This window comes from Tenrec ecaudatus, chromosome 13 (genome assembly GCF_050624435.1).
Source record: "Tenrec ecaudatus isolate mTenEca1 chromosome 13, mTenEca1.hap1, whole genome shotgun sequence".
In the NCBI taxonomy this organism is placed as follows: domain Eukaryota; kingdom Metazoa; phylum Chordata; class Mammalia; order Afrosoricida; family Tenrecidae; genus Tenrec; species Tenrec ecaudatus.
In genome coordinates, this window is record NC_134542.1 from 19,885,976 (window position 1) to 19,910,075 (window position 24,100).

Below are 24,100 nucleotides of genomic sequence, written 5' to 3' on the forward strand. Positions count from 1 at the left end.
ACATCTCTTACTACAATCCATACATACATCCATTGTGTCAAGTACATTTGTACATATGTTGCCATCATCATCTTCAAACATTTCCTTTCTACGTGAGCCCTTGGTATCAGCTCATTTTCCCTCCCTCCCTCATGAACCCTTGATAATTTAGCAATTATTATATTTTCATGTCTTACACTGACTGATGTCTCCCTTCACCCACTTTTCTGTTGTCTGTCCCCCTAGGAGAGGGTTATATGATCATTGTGATTAGTTCCCTCTTTGTACCCCTACCTTCCCCTTCCCCTCCTGGTATCTCTACTCTCATTATTGGTCCTGAAGGGTTTATCTTTCCTGGATTCCCTGTGATTCCAGCTCTTATCTATACCAGTGTACATGCTCTGGTCTAGCTGGATTTGTAAGGTAGAATTGGGGTTATGATATTGGGGGAGAGAAGCCTTAAAGAACTAGAGGACAGTTGTAAGTTTCATCATTGCTATACTACACCCTGACTGGTTTGTCTCTTCCTTGTGACCCTTCTGTAAGGGGCTGTCCAATTGTCTAGAGATGGGCTTTGGGTCTCCACTCACACTCCCCCTCATTCACTTGATATGATTTTTAAAAAGCTATGGTATTTTCAATTGCCTCTTATGCATATGAAAGTTGAACAGTGGACAAGGAAAACCAAAGCAGAATCAATGTATCTGAATCGTGCTAGAGAAGAATATTGAAAGTACCATTGACTGCCAACAGAACAAACACATCTTTCTTGAAAGAATAGCTGGAGAGCTCTTTGGAGGCAAGGGCGGTGAGACTTACTTTGGACATGCTGTTGGGAGAGACCAGTCCCTGGAGAAGGGCATCATGCTTGGGAGAGAGCAGTGCAAAGAGGAATGAGTTGGAGTGATGCAGTGGCTGCCACATGGGCTCGTGACAGGAACAATGGTGAGGCTGGCACTGGACCAGGCAGTGCTTTGCTGTGCTATGCACGGGGTTGCTATGGGTTGGAACCGACTTGATGACACTTAGCAACGAAGACAACCAGGAATGTTATTTTTGTTAAAGTGAAAGCAGAGTGGACAATGAGAACTCAGTAAAATTTCCTATAGAAATGTAGGCCTCTTCCTCATCTTTCAGTTTGAAAACACTTGGAATTTAGGAAAGGGCAGAAAGACTTCTCCCTGTTTTATGAATAGAGAAACTATGAACTACTCCCAAGCCCGGGAAGCTGAGCCCAACTCACCCACTGGGTTAAGTTTAGGTGTCCAGTTAGATTAAGATTCTAATAGGTCGTCCAAATACCTTTTTGGTAAATTGTACAACTTCCACAACAGCTGCCCTTCTCTAACAGCTGGGATTCCGTATTCAATGAAACTCCCCCAACGATGAAAATGAGGGGTGAGGCCGGATAGCTCACAGAAACTCAATTCACTCTGGGTTTAATCTTACCTTTTCCTATTCCAGCTCCCCCGGCCTTAGGTGATGACATGGAGCTAATGTGAGATGAAAGAATGCTGGAGGGTGGGGAACCATAGAAATATGCTCCCAGCCCAAACCGCGATGGAGCCAGTGTTGAACCACCACCAAGAGGCTAAAAGAGAGGTTGCGCTTCCCAACCCCTTACTATGGCAGTCCCAGCAGGGTGAGACATATCTTTTATTAAAAGAGTTTATAAACAGAGTTTAAAAAAGAAAGATATACTCTCCAACCCCACCCAAAGATGGGAATGTGGACTAAGTTCTGGGGACCCCCTCAACAATGGGGACTGATGGCTTTTACCCCAATAGCCTAGAGCTGGAAGTGGCTCTGTCTTTATCTCTGCCCTGGGGCCAGTACCCCGGAAGCAGGAACTTGCTGGGAAGATGATAAGCGGTGCTCGGGAAAGGTAGAGATCTCTTGGGTAGAAGGTGTTCTCCTCAGGTCTACTCTTTGGAGAAACAAAGCTCTGGCTGTAGGGAAACAAGGCATCTTCTTGAAGTTTGCTGGGTGAGATCATCCTGAACCTGGGAAGGAAAGAGCTTTCTGCACACATCTCTTCTAGTTTCTCATCTGAGTTGAGTTGGCACCTTGTGTAAACCTCTTTAGTCTCTTTAGCGCTTGATTGAGTTGGTGGCTGGTACTGTAGAAAAAGGACAGTTGGCAACCGTAGGGCAAGGAAGGTTGGAGGCTTGACCCCAGGAATCTGGAATCACGTGCTGTGGCTTGGCCTCAGGAGGTGAATCAGTTTCCTGCAGTGCTTGGCAGAGGCAGGCCTGGGACTGCTGCTCTTGGGTGACACGAACTGACTGCCCAGAGAGAGCAAGGCTAATTTCTCACTGGCACCCAGGGACACCAGCACCTGTGGGCCAGAGAACAGATGACAAAACAGGGCATGAGACTCAGGAACAGTAGTTTCTGAGGCGCAGAGAAATTCCCATGGGCCCGGCAGTTCCAACTCTAGGAAAGGAAGGAAGAAGAAAGGGGGCCTGGGGGACTTTCAATAGATGATGTGGGAGATTTACTTACATTCTCTTTGGTTAGGCCATGAAGCCAAGGCACCATGGTCCCATGCTCTTGAGGGAATGAATGCAGCAGCAGCCGGAGGCCCACAGATCTGAAGTGCAGTCTGGGATCCAGACCAGTGGGTCCCAACTGCAGGATCACCATTGATCTCTTTTATTGTCTCCCCATGTGGATGGTCAGGAATTCTGAAAATATCACCGTCCCACCACCATTTCCGTTCCGCATGAACCACTAAATGTTACCCCATGTACTACTAAAAGTGAATGGGTGATTTCCATTGGGTTCTTTAGATACTGAAACTGAGCAGAAGAGGCAGAATGAAGCCGTGATGAAGAGTAGGGGTCCTGGACTCAGACTTCTGAGTTCCGAAGTCCCATCCTACCTACTAGCTTTGTAAGATGGACAAGTTACTAAAAGCTTTGTGCCTGAATGTCCTCATCTTCTAAACGAGAGCAGCAATAGCTTAAACCAGACGAGAGGGAAAATACTTAGCATTGTGCTGTTCACATGTGTGGTACAGCGACACTGATTGCTTATGACTCTTCCATCAACTCCTCTCGGAGTCCCACTAAGTGACTGTGGTAGTTACATAATCTGTTGACAACTTGAGATGATTTAGAGTGAAGGGGTGGAGTTTAGCCTGTCATTCAGGTCACAGCTTGACGACCTCGTTTGGAGGCGCGAAGGAGATAGAAACAGCTTGCTGGAGGTGGGACACACGCACACTCCCTGCGAGACATTCCTGTTGACAAGCCACATGGAGCTATGCTGATGGCAGCCAGAGTCTTGGCCTGTGATCTTCCTGCACTCGGTGTCACTGCATGTGTTGCGTGAGTCTGAAGAGGAATTTACAGACTGGTACTGGACATATGGGCTGACAGCGGACTTAAGGACTTGGTCTGGCCTGGGCTGGGCTGCTGTCTTAATGTACAATCACTCTTTATATAAAGCTCTTTCCTGTACACAGATGTCTATGAGTTTGTTTCTCTAGTCAACCTGGACCCAGTGACTGTGTGGGACCATGCAAAAAAGGCGTAGAGGATGCTCCTTTGGGATTAGTCAGTTTCGCCACTCCCCTCGGTATAGGAAAACCATCCCAGAAGCAGAAAGAGCGACTACCATGACCGTCGAGAAAAAAGAGGCAAAGAGAAAGAACGCGGAGCCACCAGTGGAGCATGGGCAAGCGCCCTTGCTGGGATGGCTGCGGAAGCACAGGCGACCACAGCACGGAGACCACGAGGCAGCGCACAGGGGCAACAGCAAGCCTGGGAGTCCCAGTGGCAGGTCTCCTGGCCAACAGAACCAGTCAAGAGGCCAGGGGACCAGACAGAGAGTGGGCTGCTGGCTGAGAAGGGGCACTGCTGGGAAGCAAAGACTGCATCCTTTATGTTTCCTGAGCCCGGCTTGGGGAACCTGTGAGCTTCTCTAACAAAGCCACCTACCATTGACTATAGTCTGGCAGTGCTGGGTGGCCAATGCAATGGATTAGGCAACCCAGTAATGAAGCAGAGTGCCGCAGGAGGGAGGCATGGTTGACTGCAGAACAGAGGGGAGGATGGCGGTGTCTGGCCAGCCCGGGGCTGGTGTTGAGCAGGATTTTTTTCCTCCCTACTGAAGTTGGTGGAGGTCAGATGTGGCCCCGGGCCATGCCCTCAGCAAGTTGAGTACCAAGAAAGATGGCTATCACCTTCATGGCCGTCAGAACGAGGCCACTCCACTTCAACATCTCCTACTCGTCCCCTCTCCATCCTGCACCTCCTCTAGAAAACAGGGAGCTGGCCTTGAGGTTCCAAGTACTGCCCCACCCAGGGAGGCCCTCCATGCAGGTCCTTTCCCTTCTTCAGGGTGGGGAGTGATAAATGAGAACCCCCTGGGAGGGACAAGGTTTGGGTTTCTGCACGGCCCGTTTCCTTAGAAACTCCTGCAGACAAATGCTGTTCCTACAGAGTGCCTGACCATCCAGGCCCCTAAGCTCCCAAGTGTGGTATACCTGATGGATGCAGGGCTCCTGCTGGAGGCTCCGGAGGGCAATGAGCGCAGCCTCCTTCACATTTGACTGAGGGTCTCCACATGCCATCTCTAGGAGCCGCTGGGGTACTTGGCACTGTAACAACTCCTCCCCGAGTCCCTCAGGCCCCAAGTTGCCCAGAGCGGACGCGGCATTGCGCCGGATGCCGGCCTGAGGATCTCCCAGCAGCTGGGTCATACTGGGCACTGCAGCTGCCAGGGCGGATCCCAGGGGACCAGCCTGGTACGCTGCATTGCCCACAGCAAAGCTGGCACTGCGTCGCACAGCAGGGTCCTTATCTCCGAGCCCCAGCAGCAGCAGGTTGAGCAGTCCGGCCTGGCTCTGTAGTGCCCCACGCAGGGCCATGCTGTGTTGGAGCAAGTGTCCCAAGAGGCCATAGATGCGGATGCGCACGGAATTCCTTGGGTGGCCCAGGAGGCTGCGCAGGGGCCGGTAGGATTCATCAGCCCCAGCCAGGAGTTCTTGGACAAAATACACGTGGCTGGGGGTCAGTATCCGGGCTGCGTGGGCCAGCAGGGAGAGAAGGTCAGAGGTCAGCAGTGGCTGGTCACCCAAGAGGGCATCTGAGAAGAAGGAGGTAAAGGTGCTAGGGGAGGCAGCCACCGCATTCACAAACTGGCTGAGAGACGTGGGTTCGGTGAGGGCTAGGCGTGTGAGGAGACTCATTGGCAGCTCAGCTTGTGGCAGCAGAAGATGGTGGCAGCAGACCTGGGGGATGGGGGGATGCAGAGAAAAGGAGCGATGTAGCCAGAAGGAGCCCGAGAGCTGGGAGAGAGAAAGTCCAGCTATGGTGAGAAATACCATAGCCGAGCTGGCTCACTCCCACCCCAGCACCCAGAAAAGACACAAGCTGGAGCCCCGTCTGCGGGGTCTTGCCAAGTTCGTCCCTTGCTCGGTGAAGACTCGCTCTCTCTGCCTCCTAAAGGTCTGCTGCTTCATGCCACGGAGGGGCAGAGAAGTGATTTCTGGCCACTTGGTTGAGTCTTGAGGGGCCCTAGACTAGAACACCTTCCCCCATTGTGTGCCCATAAAGTCCAGACAAGGGGCTGACGGGAAAAAGAGACAGCAGCCCAATTCTGACCACGGGCCTCTGTTCAGAGGTGACTACTTTCTCCACTCCAACTGCTAGATCGAGCCAGATGCTGCACTCTGCTGGGGGCCTGGGGGGCCTGGGAAGTGACGGAGAGCACACTGACTGCACTGAATGCGTGTGGCCCTCTCCCTCTTCCTCTCCCAGGGTCAGGCCTGGGGAGCTTCTCAAGTACCTGCAGAAGGTGGGCAGCGACTTGTGAGTCCCTGAGGTCAGCCACGATGCCCACAAGGAGGTTGGCATCCACATCCAGGGCGAAGGGGAAGCAGAGGAGCTGGCAGACAGAGAGCACCACTGCCGGGAGGAGCTCAGCGCCGTGAGGCCTGCGGAGGGGGATGGGGAAGGGGAAACTTGGTATGGGTCCTGGGCCCTTTATCCCCTTGATAATTCTACTCTCGCTCTTTTCAAATTTGTTTCTCGAGCTCCTCCTTCCTTCCCGAGCTCAGCAATCCGGGTTCCCAGCCAAATCCTTCTTCCATTTCTTGCCTCCTAGCTCAAGCTGTCGCCCACTTCTTTCCTGCCTTCCCTCCTCCAACCCTGACTGTGGAATCCCAGGCTCTGGCCCATGTGCGTCCCTCCCCCAGCTCAAACTCACGCCCGGGCTAGCTGTTGCAGGAAGCTGTCTGTGAGCAGGTGCGTCAGGGTGGACATGAGGATACTTCCACGCTGAGACAGGTGGCTCAGGCAAAGCTGGGGCTCCTGGGTGAAGGTGGCCACGGCCAGGCTCAGAAGGGCGGCCATGCCTGGAAACATGGAGAGTGGAGCCCAGCCGGGACAAGGGGCGCAGGGGTTCTGGGTCCCCCAGGCTGCCCAGTTCCATCCCTGAGGAGCAACAGTGCAGACTCTGCCCCTTCGCCCACCTGAAAAGGGATTATGGAGGAGGCCGTGCTGCTAGAACGCTACCTTGGGGTGAGATCAGTGTCCAGTCTGGCACCGGGCTTTGTGGACGGGGCAGCAAGAGCTCACTCTCCTGCATGGGGATCTCTTTGGGCAGCCTTAGGGCCATGGAGAAGCGGTGCCACAAAACGGTCCACATTTCCGAATGCACCAAGTCCCGTATAGGGCTAGTCTTCCCCTGTGGGGCAGAATTGGGAGAGGGTGGGGGTGACATGAGGTCAAAGCTCCAGATGCCGGTTTCACCCGTCTTCAGCCTGTGAGGGCAGGGGACCTGCTTTCCCCTCAAGGTGCTCTCCCCAGGCATCTGATTTCCTTCTCCTACCACCCTCAGCCCACGAGAGCTTCTGCTGAGAGTCCCTGCGGACACCCAGGGATGGGTCACGTCAAACAGCCCACGCCAGGCCAGCTGGGCCCAGTCAATCGCAGTAGTTTTGAGAAGAGAGGTGGGTGGCGGTTGCTTCTTCCTCCCCCTTGTCCAGTGGCTCCCCTGCCTACCCACCCGTCCCTGGATGGCCCTCTACCTGGGTGAAGAGCTGCAGTAGCAGGATGAGGAGGCCGTCATAGAACCCAGAGCCACCAGGTGGAGCCAGCCGGACCTGTTGAGAGGGCAGAAGGGATGCAGCCCCTTAAGAGAGGAGGCAGCCCCCCAGGCCTGTGCAGCCAACTCCTCATCCGGGAGGATGGTCCACCCCTGGCCTGGGGCAGCAGGAAGAGGTTAGGACTTAGGAGTCTTGGTCCTTGGCTATTCAGTCAAAGGATACTCCGTCCTGAGGACATGCACAGCCGGGCAGCGTATTCCTGAAGTGTTCCCAGAAGGACATCAACCACTTTGTCTCTTTCAGAGAAAGAGCTGGAGAAGTCAAGTGCCAACCACAGTTGGAAGGGGAAGAGGTTAAACACTGGGAAGGACAGTCCCCAGACTAAGTATGAGCTTCTGGAGGAGGAGGGGACTGAAGGAGGCAGGGCGAGCTCACTCCTTGGAACTCAGTCCTCCAACTCAGAGGGGCCTAGCTAGGGAGGAGCCACGGCTAGGAAAGGAAGGATGTCATGACTCCTCACTCCTTTCCTGGTGTTTGATTCGCAGACAGCGTGCCTGTGCCTTCCCTGGCAGACCTCACCTCTGCAGGGGCAGACAGGGCATGTGTGGCTGCAGCCATCCATTCCACGGGCTGGAGGTCAAGGGTCACTCCTTGATGACAAAGCTGCTCCAACAGACAGGCTGCTGCATTCTGTGGGAGAGGGCAAGGAGCAGAAAGAATGTCTGAACTGGAGCGGCATTCAGGACAGGTCGAGAAAGAACCAGGCTCTACCCTGATCCTGATGAACACCCCAGAGACAACTGCAAATAGGGTGCTGACTTCCCTGCTCCCCCAAGGGCTAGGGGCAGGGCAAAGCAGGGGAGAAGCACAGAGGCTGGAAACTCACCCCGAGAGAAACAACATGTGAGTGGGTGAAGAGAGCAGCCGTCTCGCTGCCCAGCCTCTCCAGCCTGGAATGAGGAGGGTGGGGGTGGGGGTGGGGGGTGGTCATATGAGTGGCCTTCCCTCACCCATGGGCGGCAGGCACGCTCCACTCAGGCTGCATGCCCACCCCCATAGCAGAAAGGGGGTCAGACTGAGTCTGTTTTTGTCGAAAAACCTGCACTCTCTCTGCCCCAGTCCCTCCTAAGGGCAATGGGCCTGCCGGATTCTGTGGCAGGGTTAGATGTGCGGAGGAAGTGGAGGCTTCAGAGGAAAGAACCTACTTTAGGACTCACCCGGAAGGCAGAGCTTGGAGTCGAAGGACAAGAAGGGAGAGGAGGTAGAGTGTCACTTCAACCGACTCTTCCCAGTCTGAGACTTTGACCTACAAAGGAAAGCTGAGCTCTCAGCGAAACCTCTGGAGAAGGTGCTCCCCCTCCCCCTCGCCCGGTCCCCCGAGATCCCCATGGTGCTGCTGGTCTACCTGGCCCTGGACCAACATCAGCAGGGACTCCAAGGCCAGGGGCTCTTGCCCAAGCACACGGCACAGGTGCTCACTGACATGGCAGCAGGAGTAGAGAACCTGCAGGATCAAGGAGGCGCGGTGAGCAGGCAGGCCGGCCTCTCAGCAGTCTCACACTTGAGGCCACTCCTGCCTCTTCTCAGAGACAGAGAATCTTTCTCTAGGCCTGATAAGGGCTGGATCATAGTGGGCCGCCTTGGTCAGAGAACTAATCTGAAAACAAAAGGTGTCCTCCAAGGGGGGAGGGAGGATGGCTCTCAAATGCTGGCTCTCCATCATCCCCTCTCTCAGGGTCTCCTTTGAGAAGCCCTGGGAGGGCAGTACCTTGAGAAGGTGTAGGCACAGGATCGGGTGCTGCAGTCCAGAGATGAGGGACGGCCTCAGCTGGCTGCCGCTTTCGGTCAGTTGACTTGCCAAGTACCGAGAGATCTAAAGGGACAAACACCATTTGCCTCTCCAGCTGGCCAGGACGCCTAACTCCTTATCAGCCACTTCTCCAGGTTCGCCAGGAACCTATGACCCCGTGAGATTCACAGCCTTCATGACCAAAGGGAAGGCCAACTTTGGCCCTAATGTAGGCAGGGCTGGAGGACAGTAGTGCCGGTCCCCTAGGAGTGGGACCCTATGCCCTACAGGAAGCATCACAGGCGGCTTCAGACAGCAGCCCTACCGGGCTGGGGCACTTATCACTGAGCTCCCCCCCAGCAGCTGGCCAGTGGTCCTGGGACTCTGGCTGCACCTGCTCCTGCAGCAGCCCTGGCCCAGGCTGGGAGCATGCTTCCGGAGCACTGAGTAAAGGGAGGCAGGAAACTCAGGCCAGGGAAGCTTCGATCTTTCTGCCCGAGATACTGGGCCCCTCGTCACCCATTTGGGCAGAGCAGGAAATTGCCTCTCCGACCTGTTCCTTGGCTTCCCAGCAGCCGGGCATTCCCACTGGAGCAGTGCATATGGCGGCCAGTGCAGAGGAAATGGCTCCGGGCAGATCCTCACTTTGCTCCCGCAGGGACTGGCTCACTTGTGGGGCTCCTGCGGAGAAAGGCAAAGATGCAGGGTGGGTTCGGGTGTCTCCTTAGATCCCCATTTATTTCCTAACTTCACAGCAACTTACAGAGCACCCTCTCAATACCTGGCACGATGCTCGTGGGCAGCAGTAGCAAGGGCTACATCAGTCAAGGGGATCTCTAGTTAGCCCTGGGTACCTGGGGGCGTATGGAAGGGGAGCTGTGGAAGTGTCATGCCATGAAGGAGCCCATCCAGCACGGCCCGCTGGGTCGTCAGCAGGCTGGAGTAAAAGGCGTTGGCAATGGCCTGGCTGCTGCCATCCATGGCTTCGCACAAAACAGTCAAGCACTGAAGGGAGACAAAGGCAGTGTTAACGTCAGTGTGCCGGGAAGCTGAGTGGGCTTAGTGTGCGCAGCAAGACTCCCTGAGCACTTAAGAGGATTAAACCACAACACAACATGGGAACAGCCAACTGTCTAATTGCGAGCATTCCGGACACAGGGGAAAAAAAAGCATTTTGGTCGTCTTCACATTTCAAAGACTTCTCTCTGACCGGCTGCTACCTGATACTTCTCAAAGTATTAACTGTGGACACGAGCATAAGAATTCCTGAGGACTCCTGGATCCTTCCCCAGGCAGCCACACTGAGTTAGCATTTCAGGAGGTAGAATGTTTATTCTAAGCTCTCCCCGTTATCCACGCACAGCGACATCTGAGACGTGCTGGCCAGAGCAGCATGTTGCTGCTGGATGGTCTGCGACTTGGCTGCACTGGGCCAAACTTTTTATGAGCTTCTTGACTTTTAAAAGGGAGGAGTAGTCAAGCAGGCTCTCGGTACAGAAGAGTCAGATGGTCGCCTAGCTGTTCTTCCCACCGGGACTGGGAAGGACAACCAGGCTGTTGCTCACCGCCTCTGCTCTCAGCCAGAACTCAGCTATTGGCTCATTCACTCCCCAATCTCCCAGTCTTCTGCCGCTCACCTCCAGAAGCCACCTCAGTTATGTCCTCAGAACAAACCAGGTGGGGGACCTGCTAGGTGATCTAGAAGGCCCTTCAAGGAGACACCGTATTTGCTATTGCTTTTCCAGGTCTCCCAATAGTCCCTTAGTGTTGGGAACACTCTCTTACTCATGTGGTCCTGGTGAGGGCATACTGTCTACTGGACTCACTTGACCGGGCTCTGTGAGTCAGAAGGAAGAGGACAGGAGAACAGAGGACAGCAGGGGAGGCAGTGGAGATTACCATCAGGCTGTCCCTCCGGAGGGTCTGCTCAGAGTCATCTGGTTGGGCCAGGAGTTTCCCCAGCAAGTCCAGAAAGTGGTTGGCTGCCTCCTGAAACACCTGTAGGCTAGGGAGGGAAAATGAGCCCCTGGTTTCTTCCCTTCGATATCACAAATGCCCACGTGTGGTACCGGGCCAGTTCTGGGCCAGAAGAGCCCCTGCAGGGGCACACATCAAATTGCACATTCCTGTCACCCCCACCAGACACACATCTGGTCCCAAACACACACATCAGTCACATCTTGACCCTTCATTTAGGGTGTGGGTACTACTGATTCTTAGAACTTGAAATTCTGGAAGTGAAGTTGGAGGTTTCTCAGGGCCTTTTAGGGGCCACTGGACTCTGAGGAGGTCATTCGTTAATCCCTAAACCTGACACCCATCGCAGGTTATTTCTTCTCCCTGAGCCTCTTTGTAATGGAGAGGGGCAGACATCAGGTTAAGACTGGAGCCAAAATGGTTGACCGAGAAAAAGTGCCTTTCACCCTACCTGTCGCTTGTCTGGCCCCTCTCCAGGTTGAAGGTACAGGCAAAGTAGGCCTGAATTGCAGCCAGCAGATCCCTTAAGAAGGCCGCGTACCAAGATTGCTGCCAGGGAAGAGGGAGGGAAACAGAGTAAGAAAAAAACAAAAACAGATCTGAACAGAAGGTACAGCAGAAGGAGGGGGGTCCAGTGTGAGCAGAGCGTGGCTCTGGGATATCAAGAGTGGGCCTGAAAATGTCTTTAGACCTGCACCAGAGTTGGGAATTTGCCAGGCTTTGTAGGACTGGTTTTCCAAACAAATAAATTTTCAAAAGTCCTGAGGAACACCCAAGATCACTACTTCTCAGCAGACCGTAGTTTTTCCAGCCTCCCGGGTTTAGGCCCTCGTAACCTTGCCTCTCTTGTGGCCCTGTGCGTGTCCCCTGCCCTCGCAGCGCTGCAGTGGCAGGACACGGCCCGGGAAGTAGAGGTGCAGCCTCGGACCCACTGAGTCTCAGTCCCAGCCATGTCACTTACTACTCTGTGACCACTGACACTTCAGTGACTGTCTGTGAGATAGATAACCCCTGAATCTCAGTCCCTGGCTCAGAAATACCTGCCCAAGAAAGCTATAGTCCCACATGGCAGCAATGGGCAGGAGCTGCCCCCCTTATACTGGACATGTGAGCGCCAGTCGTCCTACCCGCCACTATTCTGGGTGGCCACACACACAGTCACAAGTCTGAAGGACATTACCTGCCTGGCCCCAGAGTTTGAAATTCCTCGCCTGCTAGGTTGAGGGAGGAGGAAGGAGAAAGGGGGCATTTGGGCCACAAGGTATGGCAGGAGGGAAGAGAGTGCCAAGAGGAGGCCTTGTCCGTCAGCCTTGAGAGCAGCTGGCCTGCTCACCTGAGGGATGCCGGGACTCTCCTGGCTGTGTCTGAAGAGGTGCAGCAGAAGCTCAGGCAGCCCTGCCTCCTGGCAGAAGGAATACAAGACCTGAGAGTCACTGCAGCTAGTCAGGAGACTGCTCAGCACCTGGAGCACAGGGAGGATGTGTGCAGCACCTTCTGGGATGCCCTTCAGGACCTGGGAGTTGCAGGAGGGGAGAGGGGGTGGGGGGAGAGACGGGGATCACTGTCACCTTCGGAGACAGGCGGAACACCACACTTACCAAGTCTCCCCAGGAGGGTGGTCAGGGAGAGCAAGTCTCGCTCCTTCCTCTGGAAGCCCAAGAGCCAGAGGAGAAAGAGAGCAGAGGCAGGATGCCAGGGAAGAGGCTTAGTGATCGCTAGCTTTCCTGCACATAGAACCACAGTGACCCAGGCGTGGGCTGCGGTCCTACAGACCTCCCAGACCCAGGGCCAACTCTTATCTGCTCCTGCCCTTCTCTAGTCCCTACATTAAAAAAGAAAAAAATCTAAAAATGAAAAACAATGTTATTCCACCCCCGACAAAAGAGGCTTCATGGGAAAATTCCATTCTCTCTCCATTCTCTTTCTTTCAAAAAAATTTTGAAGTCCCCTTGTATTCTAGATCAGGGGTCGACAAACGATGGTCAGTGGGCCAAATCCAGCCTACCACCGAATTTCTGTACAGCCCACAGGCAAAGGGCACTTTCATGTTTTACAATGGCAGGCGGAGAGAAGTCACAAAAGTAGTCAGTGATCTACAGTATGGCATTCAGTGTTCTAAATACTTGCTTTCCTTTGCACACACAATCTTTGTGAAGTTAGTACTGCTGCCCATCATCTGAAGGAGAGGTGATGGAAGCTTCTACATGGGCTAAGTCAGTCATTAAAGGCGACACAGCTCATGAGGAGTTCGGCTGGAATTCAAATCCAGAGAGTCTTGCCCCCAGAGGCAGAGCTCTTAACCTGATCCACTAAACACTCTGAGGAGAGCCGGCAAGTGCCAAAAGGGAGGGGGCTCAGTGCCAAGGAAATCTGACAGGGAAAGGAGACTCTTCAAGGAATGGTGTTAGGCTATTTGTATGTAAAAACAGAATAGCTTAGATCCTCAACTAACACCAGACGTGAAACTCTACTCAAAATAGACCAGGCAACTTAACTGTAGGAGCAAAAACTTCTGTAGGTGAAAGGGCTAAAATCTGCACGGGCTTGGATCTGAAAAAGAGCTCCTGGGTCAACAAGACAAGCTTACCCCACAGGGGAGCAGATGGCAATGTGGGCCTCATCAAATCCACAACCCAGAGCTTCAGATGAACGGACGGGGATGGAAAGACAAACCGGAGACGGGGGCCGCCAGGGGCGGGGTGGGATGGGCAGCCTCTGATTGTGGTCCCATGAGGTGGTTTTGGTAGAAAAACGAAAGGAGCTCTCCTTTTGTTTATTGTCTTCCCCCAATAGTCTTACAGCCCCCAGCCTCCAAATCCAGTCTGGTGCAGCGCTGTAGCACAGCAGGATCCAGGCAGGTGAGGCATCGTAATTCAAGCGTCTTCTTCTCCAGCTTTCCTTCTTCATGGTCACTGTGGAAAAAAGGTCTTGTGCATCATATTTGCCCAATACAAGGTGTCATTATGTTGCTTGACTACTGTTTGCATGAGCCTTGACTGTGAACCCGAGGAAGAAGAAACCGCTGACAACTTCCATCTTTTCTCAGTTTATCAGTTTGGTGCAGATGCAAGGACTTGGGTTTTCTTTACATTGACTTGCAACTCATCCTGAAAGCTGACTGCTTTGATCTTCCTCAGCAAGAGCCCCAAGCCTTCCTTGTTTTCTCAAGCAAGGTGTGTCAACCGCACATCAGAGGCTTATGAACTTTCCTCCAGTCCTGATACTGCATTCTTCTTTATGGTCTAGCTTCTGAGATTTGCTAAGTACTCAGATTAAATGAGGATGGTGAAAAGATACAGCCCTGATGATGTACACCTTTCCTGATTTTAAACTCTACTGCATTCCTTTGTTCCAGTCACACAATTTGCCTCTTGATTCATGTACAGGTTCTGCAAGAGCACAATGAAGTATTCTGGAATTCCCATTCTTTGCAATTTTATTCAGAGTCTATAATGGTCTACAGTTGAATGCCTTTGCATAACCAAAAACATAAACATCTTTCTGGTACTCTGTGCTTTGAGTCAAGATCCATCTGACATCAGCAATGATATTCTTCATGCCATATCCTACTCTGAATGACCTGAATTTCTGGCAGCTCCCTATTGATGTATTGTGGCAACCTTTAAAAAAAAATTTTTTTTATGGAGAGAAAAGGTGTCTTATTTAAGTCAAGAAACTCAGAAAAACTGTGTTAAGTAAAAATCTGAAGGTAAGGTCCCCCCCCTTCATGAAACTACGCAAAAAGTACCTTGCAAGTGAAATTTTATACAATTAGTACAGCAAGTGCAAAGGTACATTTTAAATTCAAATTTACTTAAATATTTGTTATAGCCTTAAAGGTTCTTTGATAGTTTTAAAGTAAAAAAAAATCTACAAAAGATAGAATTATGAAATCTTATTTCCTAAAGTTAGGCTTAATTCGAATTTTAAACAGCTGTTTCAAGGAAATCAACTTTAAGGTAACCCATCAACCCTGAAAATTTGTCACATCAGGATTTACTCCAAAGAAAGTAAAAGAGGTAAAAAAATTTAGTCATCTAAGTTTTCAAGTTCCTCCAATTTCCCATGCGAGATTGCTTCTTGGAAAAATTCAGAAGAACCTGGACTTTCTTTTCCATTGCTGTTTACTCTTTGCCTTTTAGCAGGTCTCTCGCTTTTTCCATCAAAATCATTCTCATTTCTTGCAGTCGTACGGGCAAGCTTTGGGTCAATGGTAAGGTTATCTGTTTCATAACCATTAGTATCCATATCTGTATGAAGTGGTCTTTTATTTCCACTGGTTGGTCCATTAACGTGTAATCCTTCAACTTTTATGTCTTCTTTGTTTAATATTTTACCTGGTCCATTAGATGAGACACCATTTTGATTACTATTGCTTAGAGTGCCATCTTCTTTCTCGGACTGGCTGTTACTACTGTTGAGGCAGCGGCAACCTTTTAAAAAAATTATCCTTAGCAAATTTTGTTTGCATGTGATATGAATAATATTGTTAGAGAATTTCCATTTTTGGTTGGGTCACCTTTCTTAGGAATGGGTACAAGTATGGATCTCTTCCAGGTGGCTAGGCACCTAGCTGTCTTTCAAATTTCTTGGCAGAGTTCAGTGAATGCTTCTAGTGTTTCATCAGCTTACGGAAGCAATTCGGCTGGTATTCCATCAATTCCTGGAGCCTTCAGTGCAACTTGGACTTCTTCTTTCTGTATAACTGGTTCTTGATCATATGTTACCTCTTGAAAAATGACTATTGACCATTTTTTGTGTTTTTTAATACAGTGACTTCATGTATTGCTTCCATTGTCTTTGGATGATTCCTACATTCATTCCTACAGCAATACTTTGCCCACAGAATTCTTCCACATTGCAATTGCAGTCTTACATTTTTCCAGCTTGTGGAATGCTGAGCGTGTTCTTTTTCATTTTGGTTTTTAAATCTAGGTCTCGGCAAATTTCTTTTCTAATACTTTACTTTGTTTTCTCGAGATGTCCTTTGAAAAAAAATTTTTTTTGCTGCTTGAAATAGTTTATTGTATTTATGTAATAAATCCTCATGGAAAATTATGGTTTGGCTTAGCTCTCTGCAACCCACTCCTGAGTTCTGAGGAAGCTTGCCTTCTTCTGAGCTATCTGATCTTTCTTCTGGGCAAGAGACATCTTGGGACGATTCCACCACCTCTTCTTCTTCACATCTCTCTTAGGCTTCTTCTCATAGACCGGTTCTCTCGTATAGTGGCATGTGCTTTCTTGTACATCTCCTCCATCATGTCAGGAGGCACGTTGTTCTTTATGTATTGAGAGAACTGTTTCTTGTAAGCATCTTCATCCTCTTCCATTAGGTAACGCATGTAGTCGGCGATGTTCTGACCCAGGATGTTTTCGATGCACCTCTGCATTGAATTCCTTGCTTTCTGAATCATAACCAGGGAATCGCTTGGTACTATGAGGGATAGACAAGCCTCCGTCCACAGCCCCCTTCAGAGCCCCAAACACTTTATTTCCACTGGTGATCCTGGCAAGGCCGGCATCCAGATAGGTGAAGGAACCAGGTTGCCGGCAATGCTTTCCACACTGTATTCATCTCCAGTTACCTCCACTTGGCCTTCATAGATTTTGTCCATGCCAAACCTATTAAGAAGCCTGCGGGCCAGCAGCAGGCCAGTACAATATGCTGCAGTGTAATTGGTCAGGCCAACTTTCACACCGTACTTGGGAAGTTTGTGAGCATACACTGCACAGACAATCATATCCCCTTCTATACGGGCATAAGCAATCTGGCAGATGATATCCCTGTTGGTTACACGAACTATCATCCTGTATTTGGGTGTATTGTACTTATTTTTATCTTGGATTACCAAGCGTTTTTGAGCATAATAATCAGTTTTGCCCTCTCGTCGTCTTCTAAATTTCACTTGGTATCTCTTGAAGCAGACCTTGTTCTTGACAACCTTAACAAACACCATCCTGCGGAAAAAAGAGCAGCGTCCGCAGATCGCCACAGACCGGCAGGGCGAGCGGCTCTACAGGGGGTGGGAAAAGCATCCTTTGAAAATTTGTTCAGCTCTTTTTATTCATCATTTCTTACATTCTCTTTAGTTGCTCTACATTCAAGAACAAGTTTCAGTGTCTCTTTGGGCATTCACTTAGATCTGTCTTTCTTGTCTTTTTAATGGTCTTTTGCTTTCTTCATGTACCATGATTTTTTTGTTTTATTTTTATTTTTTTCATGTACCATGTTCTTGATGCGATAGTGCAGTTTGCAGGTCTTCTATCATTAGTATTCAATGTCAAATCTGTTGTTGCAATGTTCTCAAAATTCAGGTGGGATATACTCAAGGTCGTATTCTTATTCTCATGGACTTATTTTCATCTTCTTTAGTTTCAACCTGAATTTACATATGAACAATTGATGGTCTGTCCCACAGTCAGTCCCTGGTCTCAATTTGGTTGCCAATATTGAGCTTTTCTGTCATCTGTTCCCACACAGATGTTGTCAATTTGATTCCTGGGTATTCTGTTTGATAAGACCCACGTGTATAGTCATCATTTATGTCCTTGAAAAAAAGTATTTGCAAGGAAAAATTTATTGGTCTTGCAAAATTCTATCATGCTATCTCCAGCCTCATTTCTATCATCAATGTGATAGTTTTCAACTACTGTTTCTTCCTCTATTCTCAACTTTTGCATCCAGATCACCAAAAATTATCAATGCACCTTGATTGAATGTTTGATCAAATTCAGATGAAAGAAACTGGTAGAATTATTCAATGTCTTCATCAATAGCTTATTGGTAAATTTGAATGAGTTGTATTGACTTCTTCGTAAGCATACAAAAATTATCCTATCAGAATTATACTTCAGGATAGATCTTAAAATGTTCTTTTTGATGATGACTGCAACACCATTTCTCTGGAATTTGTCATTTCTGGTATAACAAACCATATACATAATTGTCTGATTCAAACTGACCAATAACAATTTCAGTCCACCAATGACTGTAATATTAATCTTTATGTGTTCTGTTTCACTTTTGAAGACTTCCAATTTTCCCAGATTCATAGGTCATACGTTCCATGTTGGAAATATCATGGGTGTTTGCAGCTGTTTCTTCTCCTTTTGAGTCATGCCCCAGCAGCAGATGAGAGTCTTGGAAGTTTTACTTCATCCACGTCATTCTGGCTGAGTCTATGAGAAGACAGCTCCTTCTCAAGACATACCCTGAGTGTCTTCCAACCTGCGCGGCTCCTCTACCAGCACTATTCAAAAGGCTTCCAGTGGCGAATCCCTCCTAAGTCGACAGCCCATGCCTTCTTCATAGCCTCTTCTTAGTCTGGAAGATCTGCTGAAACTTGTTCATGTTGGGTGACTCTGCTGGCATTTGAAATCCCAATGAGGTAGCTTCCAGCATCACAGGAAGATGCAAGCCACTGAAGTATGCTAAAACGACAGACAAATGGTGGATTCCGACTCATAGTGCCCCTATATAAGGGATCCAAACCTGTGAATTTTGACAGGAGCAAATAGCCTTCCTTATCGTTCTCCCTCGTAGCAGCTGGCGGGTTTGGACAACTGGCTTACCTGACCGCACTGCTAGGGCTGCTTTTGGCACTTACTAGATGGCTACCGTCAGAAAGACAAACTACCCAATGCTAGCATGGTCTGCAGAAGCGGACAGTCCTGGTGGGGATGTAAAATGGCACAGTCAGTTCAGAAAGGGGTTCGGCAGTTTCTTCCTGAAATATAATTTTACTACTGTATGCCCTAGCCATCACATTCCTAGGTATTTACCCAAGAAAAGGGAAAACATATGGCCAAAGATGGGAACTTACTCTATATAGTAGTGCCATTCCTGAAAGTCAGAGAGTGAGAACAATCCAAATGTCCATCGAAATAGTGGAATACTAGTCAGCAATAAAAAGGGAAACAAAGTATTGAAAATGGGCCACAAAGTGAGTGAACCTCAAAAACATGCTGCGGGGCGATGCATTATATTTAATGTGCCTCATCGATCCTAAGCCTCTAAGAAACTACTTTTTCCTGCATGGGTCTGGTAAAAAGATGGGGGAAGATACTGGTAGGCTTCACCTATGAGTGACTTGAATAGGGTCCCCTAGAAAGCCATCCTGACCTGAGTAAAATGAGCCTCCTGAGAAGCAGGAGGGACCTCATTACCAACAAGAGCCAGGAGTGCAGTGCAGCAGGGCCTCTGGACCTGAGATCTGCAAACAGTGACCTCCTGACATCAGCAGAACCAGGAACCAGAGCATGGAACAGAGTGATGGGCTTCCCGATCCTCAGAGTGAGTAAATCTGAGTGTTTCTGCACAGGAGGTGTGCTGGTGAAGCGGGGTGGCTCTGGTCACTGAATTAAGGGAGCTGGGCTTGTTTCCCGACAGAAGGGAAGCAGAGTGCCCTGGGCTGAGGCTTACTAGGATGGAGTGCAGGAGCTGGGGCTGCTGATCCACAGATCTTGAGCTGAATGCTCTGAGGTTGAGGCTTACAGCAGAGTGATAGGTATGCCCCTTGGGTGCCTACTAGCAACACTGGAAGGAAGGAAGGGTCTTAAGGACTCTGTAGCATGTCCTGATGCACATGGAGCTGAAACTGTTCTCAAACTGGACGATGGTGCTAGCTTTACCATTTGGTACATTTCCTCAATATCATCGACTTGTGCGTTAAAAGCGAGAAAATTGTATGGGATTCAAATTATACCTCAATAAACTCACCAACAGAACTCACAAGGAAGAGGGGGTCAGCCTCTGGGGAGAACCCGGGGAAAAGACCATCATGCTTCAGAGAAGCAGCTGGAGACTTGGTCGGTGGAAACACTCACTTTAATCCCCACGAAGGGGAGGGAAGTGCTGTCTCCACTCGTCATTAGTAGACGAATTACAGGAAAAAAATTATATATGCAAATACTTTATAGTAGTCTCCAGTTTTGCCTCTTGGCCTGTATAGCCTAAACGTTTCCCATGTGGTTCTTCACAGGAAAGGTGTGTCGACCCCTGCTCTAGACAGACACCTATCCCTTTAAAACTAGAGAATCTTGAGACCTGCTTTCTGTGCTACAGAGGGAGATTAGCAAACCTCCTGGACTAGGCGCACTGGAAAGAAACAAACTCCATTCTGACTCAACTGCCCAGAGGGTTTCCCAGGCTGTCAATCTTGCCGGAAGCAGACTGCCTCCTCATCTTCCTCCCATGGAGTGGCGGGCAGGCTCGAGCCACCCAGTGCTCAACCCGCAGAACCATCACGACCCCCTTTCTCGTTCTATTAATATATCAAGTGCCACCCCCGTCTCCTCCTGCTGGTCACCTGCCCTCCGGCCTCTTGGAGCTGCTTCTGGATACGCTGGCAGAAGTCAGGATTGCAGAGCAGGCTGAGCGGGGCCTTTAGCTGCGTGGGCAAGGGCTTGGTGCTCTCCAGCAGGTGCTGCCATTCCTTGTCACTGTCTGGTTCCTGAAGCAAAGAGGAGCGGGAGGGGTCAGGAGGACATGGTAAAGCTTAAAGGAAATAACTTCTGACCCAGAGCGTGCAAACCCCTGGGACCCTCGAAATAACTTCCGGAAGTCCCTGACTCCCCTGGCACAGGTGTCTGGGATTTGGGTTTTGTCAGTGACTGGTCTTAAGAAGCCCAGCTGATCGACATGAGGGGCCTTGAAAAGTCTCCTGGAGAACACTGGCCCATGTCTGCCACGATACAGCCAACCGTGAGGGAACCAATGGAGGGCACTCCCAAATGGTTGTTTAAAAGGTGGGGGTGCGGAGGGGTACCTCCCAAATGAAGCAGTCTGTTAGAAGTGTAGCCCCTGAAACAAGTCATGAGGAAATTATCCCATTGAGGGACTCTACAAAACTGTGAGTCTGCCAGACAAAGAAAGTACAGGCCCGGCTCAAGGTGGGACAACAATGAGTGACAACAAATAGATGCAAAGTGCAGTGTCTGGTAGACCTGGGGCCAGGAAAACACTTCTTTCGTTCTTGCTATAAGAAACAGTGCTTTTTTGTTTGCTATAAGTAACATTGCTGGATGGAGCAATGGTGACATTTGAATACAGATTGGAGGGTAGGTAACAAAAGCCTTACATTGATGTTAAACTTCTGATTTGTATGATGTATGGTGATTGTGCAGGTGACTGACATTGTTCTCAAAAAACACCCCACCCCACCCCCAAATCCAAACCCACTGCCATGGAGATGATTCCACACACGATAGGACAGAGTAGAGCTGTCTTGGCGGGTTTCTGAAGCCGTAAATCTATACAAAAGCAGACTGCCATATTTTCCTCCTGAAGAAGTAGCTGATGAGTTTGAACTGCTAACTTTTACCCATAACAGTTGAGTGCTTAATAACCACTACACTGCCAGAGATCCTTAGAAAACAATGATGTTTTCATAAAGAAAGAAAACTGATATATAAAGAAATAGTTCAAAAAGAGGGTAGTGTGTATATATATACACGAAAGAGCTAAAAGTTCGTCAAAAAACTCCATTATCTTTTAACTCCATTTTCCCATGAACTTAAAACAAACAAAAAATGTTTATTGGCATGCTCAATGGCATGAATCTATTTGTGAGAGTTGGGTTTATTGTGCCAACTAGGCCTCTATAGGAACACGTGGGTGGAGTTTAATCAGGTCACAGCTTAATTAGAGGGCAATTGAGATCAATGCTTTCCGAGGCCAGCCTCCTTGGTGATCAGACCAGTGTACTGAGCTAGTTCTTTGCCTCAACTGTGTGCTACACTACTTGTGGGCTGAGCCAACCTGTGGATCGTGCTGCCTTGCCATGGCTCCCTAGCACTTGAGACCCAATCAAGGCCTGCTTTACCATGCTCCTATGCTACCCCACCCTGCTGCCTTCGGACCTTTGCCTGTCTTGCCTGAGGTCAGACTCATCTATCTGCTTCCTCGACCTTGGACCAGTAGCCCATTCATGAATTGAAGGACCTTAAGTATATTAACTGTTCCATGAAGTGGGTTGAACTGAGTCCTCTGTACTGCTGTGTGGATTAATTAGTCATTATGTTCCTTCTTATTATATAAATATAAACATGTATATAAAGAACCCTGGCTAACCCACTATTAAGGAGAATTGTGCAAACTCCCACAAAATTCTTGAAGTTCCCCCATATAAACATAGAAATAAAATTAAAAAGCAAATGTAGTGAAAGGTTAACAAAATAGGGGAGAGAGGTTTACAGGAATTCTTTCTAGCATTCTTACCATGTCTCTGTACATTTGAAATTACTGCAAGAGGAAAAGATAAAACCCTAAGTGAGACCAAAGACTGAGATCACACAAGCTGATCTGATGCAGGAAAGCCCTCTAAACAGGTCATGTGGTAAAAGAGCCCGGGAATGGAACAAACCAGTTCAGTATGAAGTCGGTGATGTCAGAACAAGATCCAGCTGGGCTCTTCTAAGTGCGCGTGTATGGGAAAGGCACAGAGGGAGGCAGGTGGAACTGATTGATAGGGGTCACCTGTGAAACAGGTAAGACTCAGGGGACAGAGGGTTTTCATTTTTACCTACATGCTCTGATGTTTGATAATTAGGCGTTCAGATACCGAGTAATTAAAATCTAAACATTCATGACAAGAGTACCATTTTTAATGCAGAAGGAACTCACATGTGGATTGGGTATCATGGGTCTAGGAAAACATCAAGCCAGACCCAAAGGCCCGTGGCAGAAGGCTGAGAAGAATCCCTAAGGCTCACCTCATTTTCTAGATCTACTGCATCCATGGTCTTCTGCTCCACCACGTCTGGCCTGGGCTCCGGGAAAGCCTGTTCTTGATCTGCAGTGATCTGAGGCTCCCTAACAGAGGACACTGATAAGCAGGGTGAGCTCCTCACTGGTGAGGCTTGGGCTCATTAACTTTTCCCTTCCCCAAGGCCCAGGCAAGGAAGGAGGAGCAAGTCATGTAGGACTTGGCGCCGGCTTCTGGGCTGCGGCCAGGATGGGTTATGTGAGCACTCCGGACAAATCCCTGGGATCTCTCTCAGTCTCGAGCTTCTTCTGGCAGTTTGTACCAGTGGCTCTCAATTCTGAAAACTTGCCCTTCTGGACAGAGATGGTCCTCCCCCTTTCAGTTAGTGCACAACTGAGACACAAGACAGGGAAGTCCCCACATTTCTGGTCCATTGGCAAAATGTCTGGAATCAGAACCCAAGCACCCAGGACCAGGACTCCCAGATCCCTGTCCAGATTTAGGCAGTGGTCAGTACCCAGGACCATGTTGTATTTTCTTTGGCTAAAGTAAAAACTCTGCAAGATCCTTGACTGTACTTAACCCCCTGGGCAAGTTCTGCTCACCAAGGTGTGGAGGGGGCCTCTCCAGGCCCCCACTCAGCCCAGTTGCTCTGCATTTCGGAGGCCAAGATCCCAGCCAAGAGGCTTGGTTCCTGAGGGGTGGTCCTTAGCCTGGGCAGAGCCACCTTGCTGGTCTTGTCCTCTTGCTCAAGCACAGGCTTAGTCTTCTGGTGATTCTGTGGGAGGACAGTGGTAGACCCTGGATCAGAACCACAGGGCAAGATGACTCCTATTTGCGGTCTTTTCCCACCCCTACAAAGTCACTCTTCTCCCATTTTCCCACTCACTAATCTGGTCATGTCTCGTGACTTGCTCTGTCCACACACCTTCTGCTTGGCCTCCTCAGCCATGCGTTTACGTGCCTGACGCAAGACACGCAATCCGTTACCCCTGGGGGCCAACCAATGTGCCTGTTCATCCTTTAGGACCTGCAGCTCTGGAGGGAGGCGGCTGGTGAATGGTGTGCCCAAGTCCAGGGCCGCTGGCTCAGTTATTACTGCAGGGAAGATGGGGAAGATGTGGTCAGACAGGTGTCTCCTCTGTTTCTGTGGGCTTCTGTGGAAGGAGATCATTTTGGCAAAGTGGCCGACAGCGAGGGAGTTTACAAGAGGAGTGGCAAGGCTAGGGAAAGGGTTAGGAGGAACATTCAAGCCGGTTAGGAAGGGCGAGGTGACGGATGCAGGGGCTTGGGTCGTGGGATATATCACATTCAGAAGACTATTGGGGGTAGTGTAACAGCCCTGGGAGTCCTGGTGACTCACTGGTGACGCGGCCAGCAATGAAGGGGTGATGTAAGAGGTCTGGCCAGGACAGCCGCTGCCGGGGGTCCTTGGTGAGCAGTCCCTGCAGGAAGTTCTGTGGAGAGAGAAATGTCCCATCAGCCCTCTGCTTTGGTGCAGGCTCTCTCTCCTCAGCAAAACTGAGACTCCCTATACCCTGCTGTGCAGCACAGCAGCTGGTCTGGATCCCAGCCCTTCCTCACCCTTGCCTT

The 24,100-nt window shown here is 49.9% G+C and overlaps 1 protein-coding gene and 1 pseudogene across 3 annotated transcripts in view; both read right to left on the reverse strand.

Annotated features, from left to right (window-relative positions):
- STK36 (serine/threonine kinase 36) overlaps nt 1–24,100 on the reverse strand; it is a 30,481-nt gene continuing 6,381 nt past the window's right edge. For 2 of the 3 annotated variants that reach the window (XM_075530383.1, XM_075530384.1), the window contains exons 7-27: nt 23,871–23,964; nt 23,436–23,605; nt 23,113–23,285; nt 22,515–22,614; nt 20,111–20,254; nt 12,136–12,315; nt 11,254–11,351; nt 10,725–10,830; nt 9,680–9,830; nt 9,379–9,506; nt 8,805–8,909; nt 8,442–8,540; nt 8,254–8,342; nt 7,923–7,986; nt 7,616–7,726; nt 7,019–7,093; nt 6,504–6,675; nt 6,196–6,343; nt 5,776–5,923; nt 4,472–5,218; nt 1–2,317 (exon numbers count right to left, since the gene is read on the reverse strand). In XM_075530383.1, coding sequence (XP_075386498.1) covers nt 2,168–2,317; nt 4,472–5,218; nt 5,776–5,923; nt 6,196–6,343; nt 6,504–6,675; nt 7,019–7,093; nt 7,616–7,726; nt 7,923–7,986; nt 8,254–8,342; nt 8,442–8,540; nt 8,805–8,909; nt 9,379–9,506; nt 9,680–9,830; nt 10,725–10,830; nt 11,254–11,351; nt 12,136–12,315; nt 20,111–20,254; nt 22,515–22,614; nt 23,113–23,285; nt 23,436–23,605; nt 23,871–23,964 — 3,252 coding nt within the window. In that variant the 3' untranslated portion in view covers nt 1–2,167. The remainder of the gene's footprint in view (nt 2,318–4,471; nt 5,219–5,775; nt 5,924–6,195; nt 6,344–6,503; nt 6,676–7,018; nt 7,094–7,615; nt 7,727–7,922; nt 7,987–8,253; nt 8,343–8,441; nt 8,541–8,804; nt 8,910–9,378; nt 9,507–9,679; nt 9,831–10,724; nt 10,831–11,253; nt 11,352–12,135; nt 12,316–20,110; nt 20,255–22,514; nt 22,615–23,112; nt 23,286–23,435; nt 23,606–23,870; nt 23,965–24,100) is intronic. The other variant, XM_075530385.1, reaches the window with a different exon arrangement.
- On the reverse strand, nt 15,870–16,774 carry LOC142424175 (large ribosomal subunit protein uL18 pseudogene; annotated as a pseudogene).